Raw genomic sequence first — 27,465 nt, 5'->3', positions numbered from 1 at the left:
ATAGGGTATATAGACAGAAACACATCCTATCTATGCACACTATATTTATTATCTTTAATTAAATTATATATATATTTATAATTTATAAATACTTATCTTTAATTAAATTATATATCTAAGTAAGTATTTGTAAATTATAAATATATATATAATTTAATTAAAGATAATAAATATAGTGTGCATAGATAGGATGTGTTTCTGTCTATATACCCTATTAATAATATAAATATAACATATACACACATATATAAATTTATAATTAATTATATATATATAATTAAAACACGTTTATACTTATTTATTTGTTTTATATATATATATATATAACAAATTTATAATATATGTAAATATCTTGTTCTTCATATTGATATATTTCTATTAATAAATGGGTTTAACATGAATGCAAACCCCTTACTAACATAAATATAGAATATAAAGACTTCTCTCCACATATATCCCATCACACATATAGGTCGAAATAAAACAAACGATTTAGTTGTATTACCGGACTAGAGCTGAAAACAGGATGTTTGTTTTCAGCTGGCATTTCTCAAACCGATGCCTGCAGATTTGCAGACATGCTATTAAAAGTGCAGGGCCTAAAAATTAAACCTAAAAGCCAGTCGGAGATGAATACGCAGGTTGAAGCTTTTATATATATTCTTTGTCAGAATTTCTCATTGAAAGTTTGAGATGGGATCCAATCCTGAATATCGGTTATTTTCAGTCCCACCCACACAATAGAAATATTTCCCTCCTGTCAATTACTTTAGCATGACATTAATTATGAATCAGGATGATTTTTTTAAAAAAAATCCCGGTATTTGTGACCGCTTAAGGGATGTAATCCTAAAGGATATATAAACTCCCTGTGTCGATAGCTCTGCCTAATATGTCTGTCTACTCCACATCTCTCTCTATAAAATTGCGAAGTGGAAATATTTCATTTCTGGATCTCTTTCAACGAGTTAAACCAGAGTACAATAAAACAAGAAAGAATCAGCAATTTTAAACACATCCTTCCTTTTCCCTTCCCAAGTACACAAGGCAAAATAACAGCGAAACACATAGACAATGACCAACAAGCCATTAAGCCAAAGCACTTTCTTTTCTGATCATTTCACAGAGCATTTCCCGAGCCTGTTCAAATGCCACAGCAGAAAATAATAATCGTTTCATTTTCCGTCGGAAGATAAATAAGTAACCCTTCCCAACCGATTTTCCTCTTTGCCTTCAGAATATTTCGCACTTTTAGAAACATCAGCAGAGAATCTGATCGAATTTGCGTCTTTCGGATCGAATTTGTTACTAGAATAACATGGGGGTGGTGAATCCTATATTTTTAATGTCTTAATTTCCACTTCTCCTACGTAATTTGTGCTGGTCGTAACCCCTGTCCTAGAGTCTTTGTTTAGAACTGTGGATCTGACGGGAAATTTGTACCCATTGATCCAAGTATTAGTTCATTTCCCCTCCAGGAGCAACAACAACAACAAAAATAGAATGAAATAAAACATTATTTTGGAGTTGCTTCTTGCTAGCTAGACTCAAACAGGGCCTTTCCGATTAACTGGCTCCATAGCAAAACCAGATCCCGATGAAAAGGAACAAAACCAATCCTACCCAAACCTAGACCCCCATCTCTATACTTCGCTTCTGCATCTGCCCCGAAGAAAGGGGTTGTTAATCCTGCCTTCTCCCTGCAGCCTCAAATATCCGGCTGCTTTGGGATCCATTTGCTCCACGAAATTTCCCCAAAAGAAAAAGATCCGTCCCTTCCCCCCTGGCCTCCACCCATTAAACAACTGAGAATTGTTTGTAATGTTTGTGGCGCATTTTTACATATTGCGCCACAAACGCGAAAAATGCTCGCTCGCTCTCCACAAGGAAGCCCTGGAAACAATGCGCCAAAAATACAACGCTTTCCCCTTTCTAGATACACACCTCTATATACTCACCATTTGCTTTTCATTGGTAAAAGTGAGTGGAGCCATTTTGTGGCCTATTCATTGCTGCTATATTTTTCCCCCCACTCTCTCTCTCTCTTACGGTAGTGCTGGGTGGCTTCACTGGAGCAGGATCTAATTCCACATCACGTCCAGTTTCCTATTTAGTATGGAGAACGGAACACTAGAGCAATGTGGCCAACAGAGATAAAGCTCTAGCAATGGCCCGCCTGCCCTGATAAGCCTCTAAACCCATTATTTATGAAATGATTCATTATTATTTGGCAATTTTATCGAAGGAAAGCGGGAACTTATTGCAAGGATATGCATAGGAATAACTTTGGAATGCATGCCTTATAGCTTTTTTCTGTGTGTCTGCTTAGAGGCTCTTAAAAAGACACTGTAGAAAAGAGTAATAAAAAATGCACCATGACTGCCCACATTTGAATAGCAATTCTTTATTTTAGTCCTCTTGGAGGTTATTATGCCCCTGCATTTTTTTGATTAAATATGGAACACCTACTCAGTTCTTAATTAAATTTAATGAGCCAAAATAAATTGCTGGAGATATTGAGTGAGGCGGGGGGGCTGTCTGGGACAATAGGGTAAATAAAGCAAATTGACAGGGAACATTTAAGCAAGATTCCCCCCCCCAATATTTCTTCACTGCAAGCATAAATGGAGCGGGGGGATCTCTAGTTTTAATTTAATCTGATCAGGTTTAGGAGGGGGTGGTAAAAGACTCTGCAATCCATGTGGGGCTCGGGGATTTAAAGTGGGGAGGGGAGTGTGTGAGAAATAAAAGGTCAATCCTGGAAAATAATCAACTTGAAACTGGGAAAACACAAAAGCATTTCGGATCGTGCTCGGTCAATATAGCTGGGCTGTGGAACGTGTGGTGGAAGGGACTGGGGGAGAAAGACAATCTGATTCTTTAAAACAATAAGACATGGCTGAAAGAGAATGATCTGCCAAGACAGCAAGTGAGTGCCATTTACAAAATAGAAGATCAGGTGGGAAATGATCGCTGTCCTTTAAAGCTGGAATGCTTTAGGGTATTTTTCCCCTATCCTTGAGAAATACGTTGGCTTTTTAAATTCTAAACCATACAATATATGCTATATCAAGGGGATTAACACAAGGTAAAGAATAAATCTGGATCAGTCGTGTGGGGAAGGGTCCACACTAGCTTTTTACAAACGTGCTAACTACCTCGATTGAAATACCAATCTATTCACGGGTGTAGGTCTCACATAAATGCGAATGAACCCTACTAATCAAATAATCACCATTACAATACCGAGCGTGACACACAAATAAATAAAACAAGAAATAACGAAATCAAATGTAGGATGCCACCCTGGTTTGTCCAGGATTAAATCGTGATTTGGTTGCACGTGTGCTACCTTTTACAATTGCAGAATGGCCAAGCAACCTTCAGGGAAATGACTGCGAAACGGAGTGTGTAGTGTTGGGGCACTCAACTCGCAAAGTTGATTGCCCCTCCCCCGCCCCCCTTGGAACAATGTGATGGCCGCGTGTTTCTCAGGGGTTTTCTGTTTGATCAGCAAAGACACGAGGTAGGGGATAGCTGATGGCTGTGCTGTGAAGGTCTCTGCGCTGGATCACCTTAGTTAGAGGTTGCCTGGGTTTTACCAGCAGTCATGCGAGATGAGAACAAGAATCAGCGTTTATTTTCTTTCTCTTACCCATATGCGCCTACCTGGCTACCTTCCGCTTCCCAGTCCTGGGCGGTTCGCCTCCAGGAGGGTTTGGCGTGGGAGGCTGGCTCTTTGCAAGGGATCCCCTCATCCCTTTCCTAAAATGCAGCCAGCCTTGTCAATTGTGTGAGACAGAGAAGGCCTTACCCTGCAAACGCGGTGTATTGGGCATTTCAGAACAAAGGCTTCCGAGGACACAGGGCCACTTGAAGCCACCAGAATCCTGGTCCTTTCACCCCCCGGCAGGTGAGGAACGAGGGAGAGAAAAGATCGGGGTTGGCTGGGGTTTCACAAGCACCTTTGCGTCCAATTCTCCTTCCACCCAAAGGCCGGTCGCTCCACACGAGCCGGTTCTGATCATTTCGCGCTCGGGCAGCAGAGACCCCCCAAAAACACATAAACCAGAAAGCGGGGGGACGCCAGGCCGTGCAGTTTAGCGGAACCCACAGCCCCCCGGGTAACGAACCACGATTAATTCGTTATTCGCATTAGACCCCCGAAGGTGGGGAAGGGAATGGGCGTGAGGGGGAATGTGATCCTCTCTAAGGGAGCCAGGAAACCTGTCAAGAAGCAGGTTCCATCCCCAAGCTTTTCACTTAGCCTCCTGAGACAGGGGTCCCCCCGCTCCTGGGCCCGATCCCGCGAGGCACGACGCCCCCAGGCTCAACCACACATACCCCCCGCCCCCATCATCTGCTCTTGTCCCCGCCACTGAGCATGGAGCCTAACTCCCTGGAGCCCTTTTGCTACCGGTTTGCAAAACCCACCAGCCCTTGAGCGAGGCAGCGTGCAGGGTGGCACATCTTAAAACACACGTGGAGCTAACCCAAAGGCGGGTTGTTTTCCCATCGGCCACCCGCTCTCTGGCTAGATCCAGATCTCTCTCTCTCTCCGGCCAGGGGAAGGATAGATGAGCAGAAATTATCTCATCTCCCCTCCCCCCTTCCATTCATTGCCAACTCCAAGCTGTCCTTTGGGGGCTGTGGTCTCCTAGGAACGCCCCCCCCCGCGTGGAAATGTTTTACCCACGTGCCCCCCCACACCTGTACAAACTGCTGCGAGGGGAAGGGAAAAGGGCCCTTGAGCGTCCTTCGTTTCAATTTCCCTGAAGCGGCTTTTCGAGGCCGCCGTGGGAGAGCCGTCCCAGGACTGGATGGATTGATGGGTTTCCTGCCCTGCGTTTGATGTTGGGTGTGAACGGGGCGGGAGGGGGGAAGATATGTGAGCAGTCACGACTGGCAGAGTCTTTGCTGTGCGTGTTTCGAGCTCCATCCAGGAAGCACGATCGGTTTCAGCTCGGCTCGTCTCAGCAACAGGAAGCGTTAAAGATAGACCAGACTTGGCTGGGGAGGGGAGATTAGGAAGTCAAGCCTCTTGTGTGCCTCCCGATCCATATAGCCATGGCTAGGGCCCCAGGATCATCCATTTTACATCATTTCTAGATCACACACGGTGTAGAGCAACAGGGGTCTACATCGCCTTACCCCACCTTCACCATCCCCGTGCCGTGTGAATAGGATCTGCCTTGTAGAGTTTCATACCAACGCCGCCTTTAGTTATAATTAAGGTATTCTCTGCAGGGATGGACACCGACGGTGAAAGCAAGGTGGTCTAATGGTAAAGGACCCGCATTTAACAGACCTGGCCTGGATTGTCTACTCTGCCCGAGCCAAAGTCCACTGAAATCACTGGGGTGTTTCTACTGATTTATAATTGTCCGTAGTCTAGAAACTCAGGTTAAATAATTGCCCTATCTGTGAGTATCTTCCCCCCTTCCCCTTTTAATACAGCTTGCCTGTTTAGAAAATAATCTAATTAGGGCAAGGACCTTCACTGTGTGTGTCTAGTTAACTTTAGGACACCAGCGTGCTGATCTCAGAGGAGATGCCCAGTGGTTATTGCAGCAGAAAGCAATATGAACACCTCCCACCTCCACCCCGGGTAGCACCATAGGCTGGATGGATAAAACGGTTACTCACCTTCTCATAACTGTTGTTCTTCAAGATGTGTTGTTCATGTCCATTCTAATCAGGTGTGCACCTGCATGGCAGCCGGAAGATTTTGCCCCTAGCAGGATCCGTAGGGTCAGCCTAGGTGCCCCCTGAAGTTGTGCCCTCAGGGTGCTCACTGTAGTGGTCTGCTGACCTGCCCCCCCTTCAGTTCCTTCTTGCCAGCTACTACAACAGAGGGGTAGGAGGGTAGGTATTGGAATGGACATGAACACCACATCTCGAAGAACAAGTTACCAGAAGGTAACTGTTTTTCCTTGTTCGAGTGGTTGAAAATGACATGAACAATCAGGTTTCTGCCTATCCTTATTGAGGGTCCTGTCTATCCCATGATTCTACAGTTTGTGGGATTTGCTAGAGTCCAACCCCTGCTTCAAGATTGTACTCGAGTGGTTGAGCTTTTGTTTTAAAATTACCTTTCTAGATATCAATAAATAAATAAGGCTTCAGAATGTTGACAGTCTAAACCAATGCAGTTGCCATCTTCTTGAGTTTCCAGTGGAAAATACTGAACAAAACAAAAACACAAAACAAAAGTAATAGCTCAGAGGTATGAATGGCCTCATCAATGTTAAGGGGATGTTAACTCTGAAACCTAGCAATGACAGCTTTAAAACATTAAACCATTTTATTATTTGACCAAACACAGCCAGATAGCTAGTGGGCTTATACCTGATTACTAGAGGTTTGTACCTTCAAAAAGATTCTGTAGGGGCTTCAAAATATGTAGACAATGGGGGGAAAGGGCTTAAGAGCCAACAAATATTCTTGTTGATCATTAAACAATCCACTTTGACAAGATACAACTGGTCATAACATGGACAGAAATATATATGTTAAAGACCACTGGAGTCTAGATGATGCCATTAAATATTTTGCTTTAAATGGCCAATACCTTATCAATATTCTTATTCTTCCATTAGCCCCACTTGGAGTATAATGGAAGACAAGGTTGTAGCTTTATTGTAACAAATTGCACACAAAAATAACCCTGCTAGCTCTAAAAAAATACCAACCACATCCAGGAGGGCCAAAGGTCATGAGATAGGTGCTTACCTGTAGAGGACTGAGAGGCAGAAGGCTACAGCTGGAAAGTGCATCTGATCTCTTGGTTGCACAGAAGCAGAAATTGAGATAAAACCCATGAGGCCATCTATTCATTGCCCTAGGGCACAATGCAGGACTCATTACAGCATGTTCTCAGTACTTTTCTCCAGTTCTAATTATCACAGGGTCCCAGAGCTTGGACTCCAGCCAGAGCCCAGAAGTCTACACAGCAATGAAACAGTCCGAGCAAGCTGGCACAGGCCAGATGCAGCTGTTTAGTTGTTGTGTAGACACACCCTCAGTGGACAGCTTGATGTTAACAAGTAGACATGCTAACCTGTTGAAAGACAGCCCGCTCCCAGCTACCACCCCAATCCCCCCTCCAGCTCTTAGGCTGAGGAAAGTTGGACTCTGCTGAGAAAGGGTCTGATTTCGCTGCAATACCAGTATGTTCCACTACAGATAAATACTTGGAGAGTAATTGTGGGGAGGTGTCCAATTCCCTCATGCCAATCACCCTTTCATTATTTATGCACAGTGGAACAGCTTCAACAGGAGAGAGATCCACACATCAGAATATCCCTTAACCCAGTGGCTAGCGCACGCTCCTGAGAGGTGGGACACCCCTGTCAAATCTTGTCCCCCCTTCTGCCAGAGGGGGCAATTTGAAGCTGGGTCTCCCACATCCCAGGTGAGTGCTCTAACCACTAGGCTAAAAGTTATAAGGTGGGCACCTCCTCCAGCTCTTTTGTGTAGAGCAAGACAGACTCCCAACTTATTCTGGCAAAAAACTGTAGGCTCCTAAAATGTCCGACTCTGGGCAGCTGGTTCCTGTTCACGTACTGCTAGCAGTGATAGGTGCCTATCTGTGAGAGGGGGCAGGGCTTAGCACACCCCTCTCGAATCAGCGTCTCCCATTGGCTAGCTTAGGCAGCTACCCACCTAGCAAGCTGGCATTTGTGGCTCTCATTCTTAGGCATCTAACTTGGCTTTGTGGAGCACAGTATTGTTCTTGGATTTTCTAGGCACCATGATGCTTAGTGTTGCAATGCCTAAGTCCCCTTTATGGATCTCACCTCTAGTACCTGGCTTCTGTTCTAAAGTACGAGCTTATTGTACTAGTTATTGTAACGGAAGATATATTTACTGCCCTGGATTCCAGTTGGGCTAAGTAGAGAACCAAACTCCCAGAGGGTTCACATCACCTTCAGAGAGGAAGGAGTAAGATTATCTTCTTTACACACTGCAAAAATTTCCAGTGCAAGAGGCATTGAGAAAGCCTGCTCTCCACAACCCATAGCCAACCCTTGTAGTGCTACTCTCTGTTCTGTAAAGCCTTTGCGGTCACAGTGGAAGCACAGGGGCAGGGAGAAAGCTTGCTGTTTGTACCGTAGCGCCTTTTCACAACACTAAATCCCTGCTAAGAGTTCAGAGGTAAAGCAAGGGCTTGCTTGGTGGTCTAAAGTGAAAGGAGTTCCATGAAGCAATTTTTTTGCTTCCTAATTTAGCAGTTGGGAAAGAAGGTGGGGGTTCTTAGCTCCTGGAGCAGGGTGAAATCTGGGTTGAGCAACTGTCATTCAAAGCCTGTCATTGATCCATCTTGCATTAGAACATAAGAACGACCATACTGGGTCGGACCAAAGGTCCATCCAGCCCAGTATCCTGTCTACTGACAGTGGCCAATGCCAGGTGCCCCAGAGGGAGTGAACCTAACAGGTAATGATCAAGTGATCTCTCTCCTGCCATCCATCTCCACCCTCTGACAAACAGAGGCTAGGGACACCATTCCTTACCCAGCATGGCTAATAGCCATTAATGGACTTAACCTCCATTGAAACAAGTAACTAAATGCTGATTTAGCATAAATACGCTGATTTATCAGTGAGACACTAGATGGTTCTAGTTCCCTTAGGGCATTCACTTCATTAGGGAGGAGTTTATTTTCCCCATTTATGACTCACTCCAACTTCCCCTGAATTCAGTGGAAAAGCCTGACACTGGACTTCAGTGGGAGCTGGATCAGGCCCTTAGTCCCTATTGACCAAGACAATTGATTGCTGTTCTTGGAGTCCTGAGCCGAAGCTATGTTGCAGGCCAGAATTAACAGAGCTCAGGAAGAATTGTTTTTACATGGCTGGAAAGCACCTGATAAAAAGTAGGTAGAGAGGTTACCATTAAAGTCCAGTACATGAAATGCCATTTTCAGTCATATTTAAGATTGTAAATAACTTAGTAAGTGAAGCTAGTGACAACAGCCAAAATATTGAACCAAAAAAATCTAAAAGCTCATTACAGAAATGGACCAGTTAAAGAATGAGTAATTTATTAGATTCATGAACTCAAATGTATAAATCTTATAGGATTACAAAAAAAAGAAAAGGCTATTTCAGTAATACACTCCAGAGTGTTGATAGGTTAATTTACAAATTAACACAGAAGAATAAAGTAAACCAATTAGTTTGCTTGTCTTTATTGAAACTCAAGAGTTGTTAAAAAGTTTGAAAACCATGTGAAACAGCATACTTGCAATTTTACTTAAGGTTAGTCACTCGTTTAACGGTTAACTGTGATTGCTATATTGTAAGTGTTTTAACAAGGATTAAACACCACATCAAACATAAATAAGCAACAGAGCAATAGTCCAGTTTTGTATCATATGGATTTGCTTGGCCTTTTATGATTAACATGTACTTTTCAAATAAATAGACACTCATTCAGTAGGAAAAAAAAAAAACACACACAAAAGATATAAACATTGAGTGCTAATTTTGCTGACGTCCTTCTTAGGTTTTCATGATACATTTAATGTCTATTATATGTGCAATTGTGGCTGAATTTTAAATAATTTTATACTAATTAATTAAAGTCAAGGTTATGCTTTTCCACATACAGTAACCCTGCCATATGCTTGGGTAAACTTTAAAGTCAGTGCGTTCATTCTATTTGAGTTTAAACTCCCACCTATACATTATACCCGATAGCTCAATGTTGGCACAAATGTATAAAAAGGTCAATGATGCTTTAAAAAAAATGCAAGAATTGAAAAGTTAAGTAACAGGCATCATTACAAATATATTGGAGCACAGCTTATGTCCAGACTATACTGAATTGATTGACCTTTTGGATATTAAAGATGTATCCAAATTGTAAACAAAAGTACGTATGTACTTTAAAATCTGACAGCCAAATCCCTGTCAGGTGAGCATCTGGTGGACCAGCACTGTATCACATACTCAGTTTTGTTAGTCCTTTGTTGCCAAGAAAGCTATAAAGGCAACGTAATCATTGGCTTCTTCTAATCTTGTTCAACCTTGAGAAGGCTTCAAATCCAAGAAATGCTGGTTGCCAGTCTATTTCCCCCCCCCCAAAAAAGTTTCAGAACAGCTTTGGCAACTGTCTGAGGTGTTTTACATCGAGAAAGGTACCAACTGAACTCATGCTGTCCGCCTGATTTAATGTCTCAAGCGTGGGAGTTTGTAGATTTTCAGAGAAGATCCGAACATTTCCTAGGTTCTCCCTGTCAGGTTGCTGAGTGAACTCTACTTTCCCAGCTACAAGTTTGGTTTTTGGCTTTAAATCCTTCAGAATCTGCTGTGAATTCTCGTGTGGTTGATGTAGTATTTTTGGAGGAAAGACTTCATTTGTAATATTTCTCAATACAGGACCATTGGATTCTGACAAAGAATAACTTCCAGTTGACTCCTTGTAAGGTTTCAGGTTAATGGATAATCTATCACAAACTCCTTCAGAAGATTCTTTCCAGAAGTTAAAGCCCTCCAACATGGGCTTAAAGTTAGTCTCTAACCCATCTTCACTCTTGCTAATACTAGAGATGCCGCAGTTTTGAGTTTGCAGCTCCTCTTCATCTTCACTATTGTCACTGCTTTGTAGGAGCCCATATCTTTTCATGTACTTCTTAGTTGCAAAGGACATATTGTTTGGTGAAATTAAGCTAAGACCCATCATGCTCTTGTCCATATTTGCATGTAGAAGATTTTGGAAAGATGAATCTTCAGGTTTTTTTTCACTTGTGTGACTGAGAGAAAGCTGCGTCAGTTGACTTTCACTTAGATACTTGAGTGCTATTGCATTTGCCTCCATACTCAAATCAACTCCATTGGGAGTCAACCCACTCATGCCGACATTAACAAATGACATGTAGTTTAGTCCAGGGACCACTGCTTCAGGATTTATGCAGGCCAATACGCTAAAACACAAAGCACCGAAAATGAAGTTAATTTAGCTTTATACTGTGTGCATGTCATTTCAGAATACCAACACAGTGAAGTGTATTTCCCCCCCCAAACGCGCCGAAATATCTGGCTTTTAAGCAGGCTATTTGTTCACATAATTAAACACACACACCTCACATAGTAAGATTGCGTGTCTTACCTAATGGTATCTACATTACAGAAAAAGAACCACTAGGGCAGTGTTTCCCAAACTTGGGACGCCGCTTGTGTAGTGAAAGCCCCTGGCGGGCCGGGCCGGTTTGTTTACCTGCCATGTCTCCAGGTCCGGCCAATCTCAGCTCTCAGTGGCTGCAGTTTGCTGCTCCAGGCCACCGGGGCCTGCTGGAAGCGGCGCGGGCCGAGGGACGTACTGGCTTCTAGCAGCCCCCATTGGCCTGGAGCAGTGAACCGCGGCCACGGGGAGCTGCGACTGGCCGGACCTGTGGACGCGGCAGATAAAACAGAGCGGCCCGGCCCGCCAGGGGCTATCCCTACACAAGCGGAGTCCCACGTTTGGGAAACACTGCACTAGGGGATTGAGAATAATCATCCCTGATCCAATGCTGATCACAACTTCGGTAGTGTAACATGGTGACAGGAAGCCTCAGGCAGGCTTTAGGGCTTTGTATTTTAAGACCAACAGTTCAATATGCCACCTGGAAACTAATTAATAGTTGATCCCTACCCAGAGATGCAATGTGTCCTAGTGGTTATAGCACTGGCCTGGGACCTGGTCACTGACCTGCTGGGTGACCTTGGACAAGTTACAGCACTTCTGTGTCTCAGTTTCCCCACCTATAAAATGGGGATCATATTGGACTCTTTCGTGACTGCTTTGAGATCTACTGGTGATAAGCGCTATGTGAGAGCTGGCTATTATTTATATGTTGCCATGTAGCCCAATATTTTTATCCAGCTGGAAGACAGCCTCTGTTGTAAACCAGTAACTGGTTAAGGATTGCTTTTTTGTCTCTATGGCAAAATAATGCCAGGACATCTAGAGATTTTTCCAATATGCCCATTTCCAAACGCCTGAAAAGGGAAGTTAAGACACTTTTATTGTTACTGGGAAGGATATCGTTTTTCAAGAGCTCTTTCAGTATGTGAAGGAAGTTCACTCTTTCCTGTCCTTGCTCCACTAAACTCTTGTAATGTCTAATCCTAAAAATATACGGTCAAGACAAGCTCCAAGATACTGGTGCTCATTACTGCATCTATTACAGGCTATGTGCTTCAGTTTAATAAATCCAGTTTCCTCAATATCAAGAGAATGAAGGCATCTATGTACTCTAGTGATACGTGTAGAAAGATGAACTTGTGAGAACATTTTTTGGCTCAAAAAATAGACCACCAAAAAATAAGCAGAAGGGGCCTGGTTCTCAGCTTGCTCCCTACTGTGATGCAGACAATTGTGAAAGAAGATCTCGATCAGCCACAAAGATGACAGGAGGGAGGATTTTTTGTTTTTAAGAGGTATATCAAGAAAGGAGACCTCTAGTTTGTTTTATAGTTTCACACCTATTAGCATGTTAATGGAACATATTATCAGAACACAAGCTTGAGAGTGATGGTGGGGAAAGTTTGATACAGCCAGTAATACAGGCGGTCTTAAACTTTGGTAAAAAGCACCTGCTGCAATGCAAGTTAGAACAATTCTCAAACTTTTTCCTACTGGGGAGAAGTTCTTGAAACAGACATTTCCTCCCTGCCTGCCACTATACCTTCTTTGCAGCAGCCAGAACTCTCAGTTTACATGAATAAAGAAACATGGTTACATTAAGGACACAAAGATGAAAACAAAGCTTGCTTTAATGCAGCTGGGTTGGCTCCTTGGTAATCTATCTTCCCACCCTCCATTTTTAATCTGTGTACTCTCCATGGGTTCAGACCTGTACCTCTTCTCATTGCCTCCAGTTCCCCACTGCTCTAAGCTCTCCATATTACTTTATTGATTGGTTCTGTCCTCATCTCATGTGTTTGCAGTCCCTCCAGTTTTGGTCTCACGCACAAGTTTGATGACAACTAAACTTACACCTGTGAAATACAAGACAAAGGAGGGCTTGAAACAGCCACAAAGCATACAGAGATGCTTGATTTTACTTTAAAAGTTTCACTGGTTAAGAAAGCCTCTAGTAATCCTCAGAGTTTTGTACTGGGATATATCTAGCAGCAAACACCACTCCTTAAAGAACAATGTGGTTTTTTAATCTGTGATAGCAGGAACACTGTGGCTAGCTAGATGCACTGCCCAACCCAAGTTTGAGAACTGCTTCTTTTTCTTAAAAGAAAAATTAAGGGGCTATCCTGTATCTAGTGCCTGTGTAAATATCTGGATGGAGTCCAGCTTTTCCCACTATTCTCTTCTAACAGCTCTAGTAGTGCCCAGCATGAATTAGGCCAAGAAGGTCAGACCAAGCTTGTGTTCCCTGTGCACGAGTATCAAAAACATGGTCCTGGAGGTAATGCATTAGGCCTTTTCTGCATCACTACTTGCTCACTGGGGACTCTTGGTCCCTATTTGTCTTTCTATGTGAAGAGAACAAACAGTGAAGGCTAACACTTTACCTGGCATTCTCTACTTTATGTGCATTTTTCTTCATTTTGTCAGGTGATTCAATTTTTACTCCAAGATTCCTTAATTGCTTAAGGGTTGCACTAATCACACTATCTTTATCGGTCAGGCCTGGGTCAGATACTGAACTTCTTTCCTTTGGGTCATTAATATTCCGACATGTGGGACCATCATTGTCGACAATTGTTTGTTTTGTAGATGGAGGATCACATTCTTCAGAGGATGACTTTAAGAAGTGGTTTACTTGACCCTACATAGGGGAAAAAGCATAAGCACATTTGGATCAACTAGTCAAGGGCGCAGGAACATGACAAAGGAGTTTACTACAGAATCCGGTTATGTGTTCTCTATGGCATATTTAGTCCAAATCAAACTACCATGCAGCTAGATCTGAAAATAAATTTGACTTGTTTGTCAGAGTAAGTTAACTATTGGTATCACTAAATGTTGTGTATTAAGTGGTGTGCAAAAATAAAATACAACATTTATGCATAGAAGGAGTGAAGGGCAGAAGGAGTATTTAAACCTCCAAGAAAAGCAAGTCAGAAGCTTGCCTCTCTTTTGCACTGCAGAAAACATGAAGAGATGAGATGCATGTGACAACCGTACTCCGTTTCAGCCCTGTGAAAGCCACAGTAGTGTATTGCATGGAGCCTATTCTGGTTATGAGAACACACTATGAAGGACAAGTGGCAAATAATTGTAAGATATGGAAGACTGCCAGATATTAAAGGGTTTGTGTTAAAATACTTTTACCAATATATCCTGGTAAAACTTTTGATCATCGGATGGGTGTCTAGGCAGTGATGGACCAGCATGCTCAGCTTCTGGTTCATTTGGTGCCACCATGTGGTAGTTAGCTCCCTCCGTGGGTCCTGTCTGTAAACACATGCTAACACTTTCTTCCAACAGTGAATTTGGAGCACATGCTGGGGAAACTGGCTCATTTCTGAAGGAGACAGAACAATGAGTTAATACACCATTGATTTTTTTACTTTGTTTGAAAGTAACTTATGAATCTAAATCTTGGAAAATTATATCATCTCTCAATTTCTCTTACTATTCTCCAAGATGTCAAAAAGACTGGAGTGGGTGCAGCAAAGAGCTACAAAAATGATTCAAATTCTGGAAAAAAGTACTTTACAAAGAGGCTGAAGGAGCTCTGTTTAACTTATCAAAAAGAAGATCAAGAGTTGACTTGATTACAGTATACAAGTACCTTCATAGGGAGGATATACTGGTTACTAATCTACCAAAAGGAAGGGCACAAGAACCAACAGCTAGAAAGTACAGCAAGCCAACTTCAAACGGGAAATAAGGCACAAACTCTTAAAACGGCAAAGGTGATTAACAATTGGAACAAGACACCAAGGGAAGTGGAGGGTTCTTTGTCTCTTGAATTCTCTAAACCTGGGGAAATTCTGCCCCCAAAATTAAAAATTCTGCACACAATATTTTAAAATTCTGCAAATTTTATTTGTCAAAATAATGCAATATAGTCATGCTGGTTTCAATTATTTTGGTAATTTATTTAAACTACAGTACAATGGACGGAGAACAGGAGCTGGGAGCACTGGAGAAAATCCCCAATCCCCCTGGCCTAACAGTAATGTAGCTAGGTTTGACCCTTTATTTCTCATTATTAGTCAACAAATAAATGCAGCCATATGCTCAGTGTTACATCATAGGCAACTGAAGAAGAGCAAGTGAGGCCTGGGGAATGAAACTCACAATTTATATTGGCTGCCGACCAGCTCCAGAAAGGTCAATAGCCAAGAGTTCATGGAGCACATTTTGATAGGAAATTTTTTCAGTACAAAAATTTAGACCAGGTCTAATCACTAAAGCACCATAAGCATTTATAAGGCCACTGTTCTTTACACAACTCTGGTAATGTAAAGGAGCCTTAACTTTTACACCTATTTTATACACAAAGAAAATGGGAACAATTCACTGCTCTGCCTGACGTGACAGAGCCTGCCCCACTCCTCAGAAACACCCCAAAACCTTGCCCCTCCACACCGAACGTGCTGCAATAGTGAGCAAGAGGGACAGTCAGAGTCAGCCTCCCTCTCCCCCAGCCTCCCTCTCCCCCAGCGGTGATTTACATCTCTACCGTCTGCTGCAGGCACCTGAACTGACCTGCCTGCAATGCTGGGGAGGGAGCCTGATCGCTCTTGCGGCTTCTTTTTGTTTCCCTGTCAGAAGCCATTTTTCTGCAGGGAAGCAAAGAAGTCTGCGGAGGACAAGAATTCTGCACATGTGCAGTGATGCAGAATTCCCCCAGGAGTAAGTCTTCAAAGCAAGACTGAATGTTTGTCTGATAAATATACTTTCATCATGATGACATTGTGTTGCCTGTGTTACACAGGAGATCAGACTAGATGAACTAGTGATCCTCCCTCTGGCCATCTGTTTCACCTGCTGCATCCAAGTTTCCAAAATGTCAGCATTTTATTGCATCTTCAAAGCCCTTAAGACTCTTTTTTTTGTTTGTTTTGCTTTTTAGTTCAACACAAAGCCATTTTAACACAAATATTAGTGAAAAGTACTGTTACTGTGTTTCACTGTAAACACATACCGATATTTTCACATACTTTAGTTTTAGCGAAAATATCAACCTGGCTGAAAGAATGGTATGTTCACAGTGCTATGCACTCAACTGGTTTCTACAATAAGATAAGTGAAGTCCAGACTGAAAAATTTCACTGTTACTGACATGAATAGGAGCTTCAGGGAAGAATCTGATTCCATGTCTTCACACATCAGAAAGGCAGATATGCCACAGTGAACTATCACAGGGCATGGGGAAACCACTGTATCTGGGTGTTATCTACAAATGTGTAACAGTTGAGGCCAGAAGGAATGATAATGCTGGGGTCCCAGATAGATCTCTGGGTGACCCCCAGAAACAAACATGAACGATAGCGGAAATATCGGAACCCATACCAATCAACAGTGCATGTTGAAAGAGATAAGATTTAAATCATGTGCTGTGCCAGATAGTCAATGCAGGTTATCAATTACTGCAAGGAGAAGCAATTCATTATCCCCAGCAAAAACAAACAGGTAAAACCCAATGCTACTGTGCATTCTTCCTATGAAGAAATCATCAAAATACTTCACATGTGTATAAAGCCAAGTTAGAAAACAGTGCTCGAGAGAGTTCTCTCTAAAACCAGCCATGTTAAAAAAGGACTGATTGATCCAATTCTCACATTAACTAAAACAACATGCGCGTGCTACTTCCCCAATTCTAATTCAGAGACCCAAGTTACTTAGAAATCGATAGTTTATCAGTTTAATGACTAACCCTTTTCCAGTATGACTATTTTTAGACATTAACCTGATCTGAATGGTGTGTCTTCACTTAGCTTTTTATACCTGTGAAATGTACTGGATCAGGATTTTATATTTATGTAGCTATCTGAAAATGAAAACATTTGATTCTTTATCAAAAAGATTGAGAATATCTATGCATGGAAAACTCTAATCTCATTCTAATACTAGAAGTGCTTGGAGTTAAATTCTCTTAACATCATTGTAAAATTGTGAATGGAGGTTTAAAAGTAATCCAAATGGCTTATTGTAGTGCCACATTAATAGATTCTATATTTTGACTTAGTACCGTGAGAACACAAGGGAAAAAAAGTCAGTGATTAGGTGTGAAACACAGAAGAATCCAGGGAGGTAATCAAGTCATATGACCTTCAACCCTCTAGTCCTGTGGATAAATCAGCCCCTGAGAACCGTAGGCAATTTTAACGGTGGCAGTGGAGAACTCATGTAGGAAAATGATAAGTATAGCAGTGTTTCCCCTTGTGATTTAAGGAGAGGATGAGAATATTGCTTGGAAGATCTCTGCAATTAAAAAAAAAAAAAAAGTTACCTAGGGGGGTTTTGCTGCCATCAGCTACAGCTGCCACCAAAGGTGCCCGACTGCCAAGGGCAACTATATTTGGTACATCTGCACAAGTGATTTTGGAGACAGGATTAAAGGAAAAAGGAATTATACAGAACATTTAGTTAAGTCAGATGCCAACCGACGAAGTTCTGTAAAAAAAGTCAGTTGCTTCAACATGACTTTACTTAAACGGTGAGTGAACTAAACAGTGAACAAGTATTATCAACCCACAAACAAGATTTTTCAAATCAAATATTTACCTGAGTCCAGCCTGGTTAGTTCCTTCTTCTGCAACATGGCAACTTTCTACAAAGCTGGGTATGTCAACAGCCTTTAATGAGGAGGCAATACTTGTATTACTTGCATCTTGCTCAGTGTTAATAGAAATGCTTATATCTTCTTTAGATATTTCAGTGTCATCTTGTTTAACTGGACACACAGAGTCTTCTTGCTTTTCACATGGTGCATTCCAAAATAAGCTAGCACCTAGCAGAGGAAAATTAATGCAGTTTGTGATTTTAAGTTTCGAAAAGGTCATTTGTTTTCCAATACATTTATTCTCTACAGTTATACAGAAATAAAAGCCATTGCTGTGTTTGGTTTTATTTTCACTAGGTTTTTTTTTTGCTTTTGTTTTTAAAATGACAAGTTCTAAAACACCGTTCAGAAAAAAAAAAAAATCTGAGGACGCTGCCTTTAGTTAATGAAATAATTGCAAAAATTAACATTGTTCTTCAATTTAACAGTGTTACTTTATGTACAATAGCAAATAAATGCTGCATTTTATTTAACAAATGAAACGACTAGATAGGAATACAATTAGTCTTGTATACCTCTAAATTCACTTTTGAAGAAAGGGATGTGCCCATCTGTAAGACTGTGGAGTTATCTCCCCCTCCAAACAGCCACAACCTTGTAATAAAGGTTAATAGGACCAGATAGATACATTAGTTCATGGCCTACTGTCTTCAGTTGTGACACTCACTGACATTAAAGGGAGTCAATTTCTCCCTGAAGAAAGATATGACATCAATACCTAGCATATAGTATTGGGGGGGAAATGGAGAACCTTAAAGGTGTCCTGGATAAATATTTGATAGTATGCCATACAGAATTAGAACTATTACACCTAAAGCAAGAGTATGTACATCATTTTGCATATACAGAAAGGGACCAAAGTTATTGTGACTGAGTCATGGGTTGAATACAAAACTGAGCCATGGGTTGAATGCATCGCCTTCATCTCCTTGTCAAGAAGAACTCCTGTCTGACCTTGCATGACAACTCCCAAAAGATGGGCCTGATTTTCTGAGGTGCTTAGCCCCTAACAACGGATTGACTCTGACTAAAGGGATGGCTGCTCAGCACTTCTGAAAATCAGGCTCAAGTCGAAGCAATATTAAGAACAGGTTTATATCATTGTCATTCTGAAAAGAAATAAAAAAAGGTGTTACCTGTGCTTACAGCAATGCTCACACTTTTTCTCATGTGTAAACCTTGGGAAGATTGTGTTTCCATGGCAACAAATTCCAACTGCTTCTCAGACTGTAGGGCATTGTTACCTATAGTAGTTTTAGTAGAACAAGGTTGAAGAGTTTGTGCTTCCAACAAACGCTGGATCTGGAACAGTTATCAGGAGAGTATCAGTTGCACTGCAAGTATAATAAATTCAGGACGCTAGTTGACAGCGAGTTACCATATTAGACTTTCATTACTGAAGCTCTGGATTCAAATTCTGATTATGTTGCAATACAAGTTTAATGGTATTTTAGTTACCATCAGAGAGTTTGGCATGATTTATAGGGTCTATTTTCAGCTTGGAATAGCAGGCAAATGAAGGTCACGCTGGCAGAACTACACTAAAAAGCTTTTATGTACCTATTTGCATTATGCCTGTTTGAAGCTCCCACCATTAGCCTCTTTTGTATAGCTCCCCCCCTTCCGAACGTGTTAAAAAACATCATTTAGGTTGCAAAGCTAAGTACATGAAAGCTTGGAAAAGCCAGATTTACCCCTTCTGCATCCATCCTGTTCACTAAAGGAGACCAGGATACTGCGGAAAGACAGTACATGATCATGTAATTAAATACTGTGTCATAATGCATATGCATAAGGGGGCAGACTTAAGGTTTCATGTGCAACCAAAAATCTAGCATCAACCTTGGAGTTCTTATCTTTGCAACCTAAATAATTTTCTTTCAATGTCATTTCCTAGTTTGTTCTTTAAAAAAGACCGGTAAGTTCTGTTGTTATTACTACAGTTCTTCCACCTTCCTCTTGCATCATCCACGGGGTTTGAACCCTGAATCTTCAACTGGACACTTGAACTACGCTAGCTTGCAGAAGGAGGAGGCTATCATCCTGGGGGCCAGGCTGAGGAAGAGAATGGGCCATTGGTACCTCATGCTAAGTCCATGGTGGGGGAAGGGGATATAATCAGGAGGTGGGGGAGGAAGGGAACCTGGCTTGGCTCCACCTCCTGTTGCTACAGCTGCTCTGGAAGCAGCCTGGCTCTTTAGAATGTTCTTGTTCAGCTACCTTTTTGGCAGGCTGACATTTTCCAGAAGAATGCAAGTGATAGAAGGGAAATGGCAACTTGTAGAATCATAGAATATCAGGGTTGGAAGGACCACAGGAGGTCATCTAGTCCAACCCCCTGCTCAGAGCAAGAGCAAGATGAAGATCAATCCCTAGACAGATTTTTGCCCCAGATCCCTAAACGGCCCCCTCAAGGATCAAACTCACAACCCTAGGTTTAGCAAGCCAATGCTCAAACCACTAAGCTATCCCTCCCCCTTAAATTCATCCTGATTGGAATTCCATGGGACGACCGAAAGAAAAGCACACTTCCAACCCCAGTGCTTTGACCCTGCTGAATTTCAACAGCATGTTGCAAACAATGGAGGTATTCGTGCTTCTCAAAAAAGGTCACACAAGTCTGTTATAAGCTATTAAGTTGCAAATTTGGTTATGGGGGAAGAAAACATATTAGAATGCACCGTGCTTTCACCATATATTTATATTAATTCCAAACTAGTTCATGGCTCATTAAACTGTGCAGTTTACTTTCTGGATGGGTAGAGACAGCTATCTCCTAGTAATACAAAACAGTTTACTGAAAGCAGAGCAAATATTTACTTGTGTTACTTGATTGTAATTCCAAAATAATCTAATTAGAAATATCAAATGAATTTGCTTTAACAGAGACCAATCATCAGTAGAGCTGCCTACTTAGAGAATTGGGTTCCAATTTGACAGGATCCCTTATTCCAACCAAAAAGATAGCTATAACCAAGTTTTTTTCATTAGTGTTCTTTTTAGAACATATTTACCAGTAAGAGGGCAGAGGAGAAAACCTCCCAAACAAACCTGAGCTTGAAGTAATTTCAGCTGCCTGTCTTGTTCTGTAAGAATCCTGTAAGCATCTGGAGATAATCCCATCATTCCATTATCTGATTCCATTTTGGGAGCAGGTGCATGTGTGCATGCTGAATGTGCTGCACAAGATTGGAGATGGCAAGGGCTTGGATGTGAAGAAAGTCTTGACCCAGGTGATAAGCTGCTACCAAGGGGAGAACAATTCCCCATTTTCCCATTGTACCCAGGAGTTACAGAACTACTTGGGGTATGTATTGGACTACAGCAAATATTTGGACAAGTGACATTTTGATGGAAAACTGAATATGCGCTCTCTTGAGGAACATCAGATTGGATTTCTGCATGATTGGTGTCCATTTTAACCAGTCCTTGCCAAGCATTTGTTGAACTGTATTGGATATGTCCATGAAGTGGACAACCACAGACACTGGCTGGACAGCAAGATGGCACTTGAGGGACAGGCATCTGCAGTTCTGTTGGTCTTGAGTTCTGGTGTGAAAAAGCAATGTTGTACTGGAGAGGCTGTGTGGCACTAGGAGACTGCTTAGAATTAGATGTTGAGGGTCTCGTTGCTGGAGGTTCCCCTTTTCTTTGTATGGCTCTATCAGGATTTGATAGAAGTCTTTCAGATGGCATCCTGGGTTGATGCACAGATGTATCAGGAGAGGGCCCACTGCGAGGTGTTGAAGGGGAAGGGGATGATGAAGAGGAAGAAGATCCAGAACTCTTTCTTGTTTGAAGGCCAATTCTCCTACAATTAGGCTGTTGCTGTAGTGGCAGCTGCTTTCCTCTGCAAGGTTTTAAAGTTGGCGTTATCTGGTTTAATTGGCTCGGTAACCTTCTCAATGAAGAATGTCTAGCATGGGTGCTGAAGCTTTGTTTATGGTTATCAAAGCATTGATTTTGGTATAATGGTCCTGTTGAATAGGTCTTTTTATTAGGCTGAGGTACCAGCAGTGGTTGATTTTTATTATTCATGGTCTGCATAGGCTGAGACATTGGTTTTGGTTCCATGAAGCTGCCATCAAAGACAAGGGAGAGTTCAGGAACCGAAGGATGGATCTTGGTAACCTGGATAGGAGACAGTTATAAGAGTGAAGTCAAGCTAGCTTGGGCACCATCATGTCACCTTATCTAATCTACATTTCTTAAAGCACAACTTCTCTGCAACTCCTAGCCAAAATAAATATGGGACAGATAAAAATGTTGCTTCAGGTCAATAAGACTTCTTCCCCACCCGCTTAAGGCAGTAGGGAGCCAAGCGTGAGAAGATAGGAATCCTGTAAAAGCCTTGTTCTGAGGCAAAATTCCTGCCACTAAGGAGGCCCAGATGTTGTGTCTACAGAGTCAGTGTGTTACTCTGGGGGATGGGTGTTTGGGAGAAAAACAGCCACAAGACTGCTCGAGTAGCATGGTCCTTCCCTTTCAGGATGGAGTGTGCCCTTCACAGTACTCCCAGCCCAGGCAGCTAAAAAATCCCTAGTCTGAGGATTTTAAGTTAGTGTACTTAAGTCTAGAAGGACTATGTATTTACCGATTTCTGGGTATTTAAGTTTATAAAATGCACCCATTCAAAAGCTTTCGGAGCACGGAATAGAATTGAGGAAAAAACAGGTGTTCCCATTAGACAGGGGACCTTCATATCTTCCCACCCAGAAATGTCTGTTTAGTCAGTTTTTCCTGCTGCCTCTCCCCTTGCCAAAAGGGAGAAGATACTGCTGTTCCCTAAACTCTAGGGCAAGTATGGTTCAGCTGGCTTTACCCTGCAGGTTCAAGTCTAACACCAGAGTTTCTATTCACAAGTGCTAATGTACTTTACAGCTTTTAATCAGTAGGAACTATATTACCAGCAATAAGAATTAGACTGAACTTGGAGTCAAGATTCTTGGGTCCTCCAATTCTGCTACCAAGTAGATAGCTTAGAAAAGTCATGTCTACCTTGCACAAGGTGTGTGAAACTTTATGTTTGTCAAAGCACTTTGAGATCAGATACCAAGGCCAGAAGGTATCATTGCGATCACCTAGTCTAACATGTATAACAGGCCATAGAACTTCCCCAAAATAATTCCTAGAGCACATCTGTTTACCCTTTTAAAAAATGTGTACAACATTAACTTTCCTCCAGAACTTCCCCAGTGCTCCAAGAATTATTGAAATATCAACATTAATGATCCAGCGAGCGCCTCAATTTGCCTCCAACAGTTTTAAAAGAGCGGGTTATCTGGACTTACTGATTTAAAATATCTAACTTTAGTTTCTTTAGCCTCCAGAGATCCTAGTGGAATGGAAAGTGTGTTACCACAATACGACGAGACTATATCATCCATTTCCCCCCCCAAGACAGAACAGAAACATTTATTGAACACTTCTGCCTTTTTTGCATTGTTATTGATAATTCTACCATTTCTATCTAGTAATGGACCAATACCATTGTTGGGATTCTTTTTATACATTAAAAAAACAATATAATTATATATTAAAGAAACAAAACCACTCCTTCTTACTATGCTTAACTCTGCTGGCCATAAATTTCTCGTCTCCCTTTGCTTCCCTTATTTTCTACAATTCCTAACTTCTGATTTATATTCAGAACTATCAACTTCTCTTTCCTTCCATCTTTTTTAGTTATCTTCTTTTCTCCTCTAAACCAGGTAGTTTTTTAAAACAGCCTAGTCTTCTTCCTCATTTGTGTGACTGTGGCTTTTTGGGCATCTTGTAAGATGTTCTTACATTATTCCCAATTATTCACATTTTTCTGACTAAGTTATTTTTCCCAGCTGATCTGGCTCATAATTGTTTTCAGCTTTGTGAAACTGTCCCTAGTAAAGTACCAAGTTTATATATCACTGGTCTGGACTTTATTCTGTTTGTACAATACAAATGCTATAAAGTCATGACCACTTAAATCCAAGCTACCATTAATTTTTAGTTCTCAGATCACTTCCTCTTTATCTGTTAGAAATATAATAGCAGTCAAATATAGAATTCCTCTGTGTTCCCTGCCACACTTTTTGAGTTAGGAAATAGTCAACTATAATGTTTAGAAATGCCCAGAATCCCTGGATGAGAGGCAGTATAGAAAAACTGAAGTTACCTGTTGACTCACTGGATGAGGACTTGGAATTGGTCTCGGAGATAAATCTTCATCTTCCACACCCGAGTCATGATCACTTACTGACAATTTGCTGGGGGAAGAGCCTTGAGGAGGACTAAAAAATAAGAGACCTTTGTGTAACTTCTATTTTAACATGATAGGATTGACAGAGTGCATGAATCCTGACAACATTATCTATTTCTCACTTGTGGTCCATACCAGGAGATCTACAGAGCAGTACTGTTACCAATTTGGAAGAACCATTGATAAACATCTCTCCTCTGACTGGCTAGGAAGTTTCAGATAGCAAAGAGAGTCTAAGGATCACAAAAAATGTGGAAAAAATAAATATCCCTTTCTGGATTATCATCCAGTTTTTAGTCAAAGAATCTTTGACAGATACAAGTATTTCAGATGACATTTTAAAACAAGGCACTGATTTATCAGGCCCACTGTAAGACACCGATAGGGAAGGAAGAGTCGAGGAAAAAAATATATATAATATGGCTTTAAGCAGAATAAAGGCCATCTTATTGTTAGCTACAAGCTTTGATGGCAAGGTAGATTTATAAAATCCAAGATTCCGGCTATGCACATCACAGCTTTGACAAATAAGAAGGAAAAAGGCATTTTACGAATACAAGCAGTTTTCTGTTACAGATTTCTTCCTTGGACAACTGGAACTCACCAACACTAAGTGTCATACAGCACACTAGATGAGATCCATATTTTAGGAAACATCCACTTAAGTGTGTAAAAGCCTTTAATGCCAATAATATATCTAGTATAGGTACATGCAGGAGTTTCTCTAGAAACATATGGTCAACTTGTAGACTTTATTACATGAAAAGCCATTAAGTTAGTTAAGGTGCAAGTGATCATTAATTAATAGACTTTATGGACAGATAAGACCATTTCATGACCATCTAGCCTGACCTGCATAAAGAACTTCACCCAATAACAGATGTTGGGGAAATAGACTGTGTGTAAATATGACACTTGAGAGAGAGATTCTTCACCTTCTAATGGAAAGATTCATGGAAACTTTGCTGAAGAACTCAGTTTCTGCATTTTGTTTTTCTGCATTCAGCTCAAATTGAATAGGGTGCTTGTCTGAAGGTTCAACATTCTGAAATTAAATAATGGGTTGAATTAATGAAATCCGAAGCAAGTCAGTGGCATCCAACCTGCTGCCCCAATGTGCTATATAATGGCTATCAAAAACAGAAGAACGTTTGTATTTGGTTACCAATTAAAAGATACGTTCCCTGTAAAATGCCCTGCAAATCTGCCACTCAAGTGTATGAATCAGGCTCATCACTACAGGGAGTCAGTAACGATGCCTCCCACCTGTCTCCCATTGCTTCCCCTGCAGCTCTAGAAGCAGATCTGGTGTGAACCATGAATAGTGAGCAACTGCTGTCCCTTCCTTGTTGTAGCTGCTCAGCAATTCCCCTCCTGGCAGCCTTCAGCATTGCAGGGGACAGTAACTCAGACTGTTCCCCTACCTACTTCCCTGCCAGGATGTAGGAGCCCTACTTTGAGCAGGCCAGGAGCTTGACTGGCTCTGCCTGAGCCCAGGGAAGAGTTAAGGTATTGACTGTGGCCCCCTTAACCTTTCTGGACCTCAGGCTGAAAAGGCTGGATACTACGGATACAATTTAAATTTCTTTGAAAATAGTACAATGAAGATATACTTATATTGTTGTATGCAGTGTTGTTGTAGCTGTGTTGGTCGCAGGATATTAGAGAGACAAGGTGGGTGAGGCAGTATCTTATTGGATCAGCTTCTGGACCAACCTCAAAAGCTTGTTTCTCTAACAGAAATTGTCCAACAGAAGATATTACTGCACCCACCTTGTCTCTCTGTACTTATATGGCAGTTGCACTCTTAAAAACAGCAAGAAAGCCACAAATCAGTCACTATTCCTGACATTTTCCCCTTTTTGCTCAGTTCCTAGAAAATGGAAAGGGGTGGGACAACAATTTGCTACTCCTTCCAGAACTATCATGCAGCAGCCAGGATTGTTCTTCCACCTACACAGTGTACATGGGACACACAAACTAGTGGCATAACATTGCTCACATTCCTTCTAAATCTGTTACGTCTCAGAGTTTTGTTGACCATACATAAGGAGGGGACGTGCCATGACAAGTTTAACTTCTTGGTGTTTGTCCATATGCAGAATGCTTTTTAGCACTTGCTATGATTAGATAGTTACAAATAATTGCTGACTTTGGAAGACATCTTGGGTTTTAAGTCTCTCATAATTTAGGAAATTAGAATAATTACTATAATAAACCTAGATTTATAGCTATACTAAACACTATATTTGTGCAAGTCACATTAGTAATGTCTAACTTTATGCTACCATGTAGGTTTTAATTATCAAAATACTACAACATAACCTTGAGGATGTATTAGTCAACCAAGCCACTTACTTTGAAGAGATGTAATGTTTCTTTACTTGTTAGTAGCTGAAACCCTAGTTCAGTTTGCCCACTGCAAGGAAGGCACTCATAGAACTCTGGTTCCTTGTGGGTCAGCGAATAGAGAACAATAAGGAAACTTCCAGACTCTGAAAGAACCCTAGACAAAAGAAAAATCATTCATTAAAAAAAAAAAAAAAAAAAAAAAAAAATTACGTATTTTAGAAACAGGAAAAATCCACTTGGCCAACTAAACTTCCTGTATGGTTCACTGAAAAAACGAGGAACATCCCACTAATCAAGATGATACAAGTCAATACTCATTTTTAGCTGAGTTCTGTATGGAACTGCATACAAAAACAGTTAGACCTTTCACTGATGCTGTATATGGAGAGAACAGTAAGTTTTTTTTTTTTTTTTTTTTTTAAAAAGCCCACACAGTCTCCTATTTTAGATGACTTGCATCCAAAAATGGAGGAACTCATTCACAGAGCAGATGTCAAGACACTGAGGTCCAATGTTGTAGCATCTTAACTGATCGCTAGGTTGCTTCTAAAAGTTCAAGCAGTGAACCTCCATTTAAAATAAAGTATTTCAATTGTTTCTACGTACTCAGTAGAGCTCTTCTATTGAACATACTGAAATGAATGTTTGGGGAGGATGATAACTTAACCCTATAATATACTAACATTTTCTACAGCTGAAGAACACTGGATGTGTAAGTCCAAAATTCAGCATTTGAAACAAACCCAAGATCAAGAATAAATGAAAAAGTAATGTAGATTGAGGATAACGGTACAGTTTATTCATAAGTTTATTTTCACGATATTTGAAAACAATTTCATTTGCAGGTTGGCTATTTCTTTATGTTTGTGAGAAGTGAGCAAAGAATCAAGAGAGAAAGTCAAAAATTTTTGATGTGGCTAATTTCAAAACCCCATTAAGTGATATAGCACCTTTAAACCAGTACATCCTGATTTAAAACAAAAACAAACAAAAAAAATAAGTTATTTTTCTCCCACATTGAATGTCTAAAGGTCTTTTTGGTTAGACAGTTTACTCCCTTGCTAACTTGATTAAACAGAGAAAGAGTGCACTATATGAAGTGCAGTCAAATACTGAGAGTAAGCAA

The 27,465-nt window shown here is 41.1% G+C and overlaps 2 protein-coding genes across 2 annotated transcripts in view; both read right to left on the bottom strand.

The window, feature by feature from the left end:
- TAL1 (TAL bHLH transcription factor 1, erythroid differentiation factor) overlaps positions 1-2,101 on the bottom strand; it is a gene marked incomplete in the record, with an annotated part of 18,583 nt that extends 16,482 nt beyond the window's left edge. Inside the window, 1 exon segment of the mRNA XM_034779716.1 lies at positions 1,959-2,101. Within this exon segment, the coding sequence (XP_034635607.1) occupies positions 1,959-1,972 (14 nt within the window).
- A 6,923-nt stretch (positions 2,102-9,024) lies between these two features.
- The window catches only part of STIL (STIL centriolar assembly protein), a 31,616-nt gene continuing 13,175 nt past the window's right edge, over positions 9,025-27,465 (bottom strand). Inside the window, exons 9-17 of the mRNA XM_034779809.1 lie at positions 26,346-26,493; positions 24,923-25,032; positions 23,904-24,018; positions 20,801-21,880; positions 18,886-19,051; positions 17,692-17,917; positions 14,284-14,476; positions 13,521-13,777; positions 9,025-10,930 (exon numbers count right to left, since the gene is read on the bottom strand). Of these exons, the coding sequence (XP_034635700.1) occupies positions 10,099-10,930; positions 13,521-13,777; positions 14,284-14,476; positions 17,692-17,917; positions 18,886-19,051; positions 20,801-21,880; positions 23,904-24,018; positions 24,923-25,032; positions 26,346-26,493 (3,127 nt within the window). The 3' untranslated portion in view covers positions 9,025-10,098. The remainder of the gene's footprint in view (positions 10,931-13,520; positions 13,778-14,283; positions 14,477-17,691; positions 17,918-18,885; positions 19,052-20,800; positions 21,881-23,903; positions 24,019-24,922; positions 25,033-26,345; positions 26,494-27,465) is intronic.

The sequence above is a fragment of the Trachemys scripta genome, chromosome 8 (genome assembly GCF_013100865.1).
Source record: "Trachemys scripta elegans isolate TJP31775 chromosome 8, CAS_Tse_1.0, whole genome shotgun sequence".
Classification (NCBI taxonomy): Eukaryota; Metazoa; Chordata; order Testudines; family Emydidae; genus Trachemys; species Trachemys scripta.
This window is presented reverse-complemented; position numbering and strand designations above follow the sequence as displayed.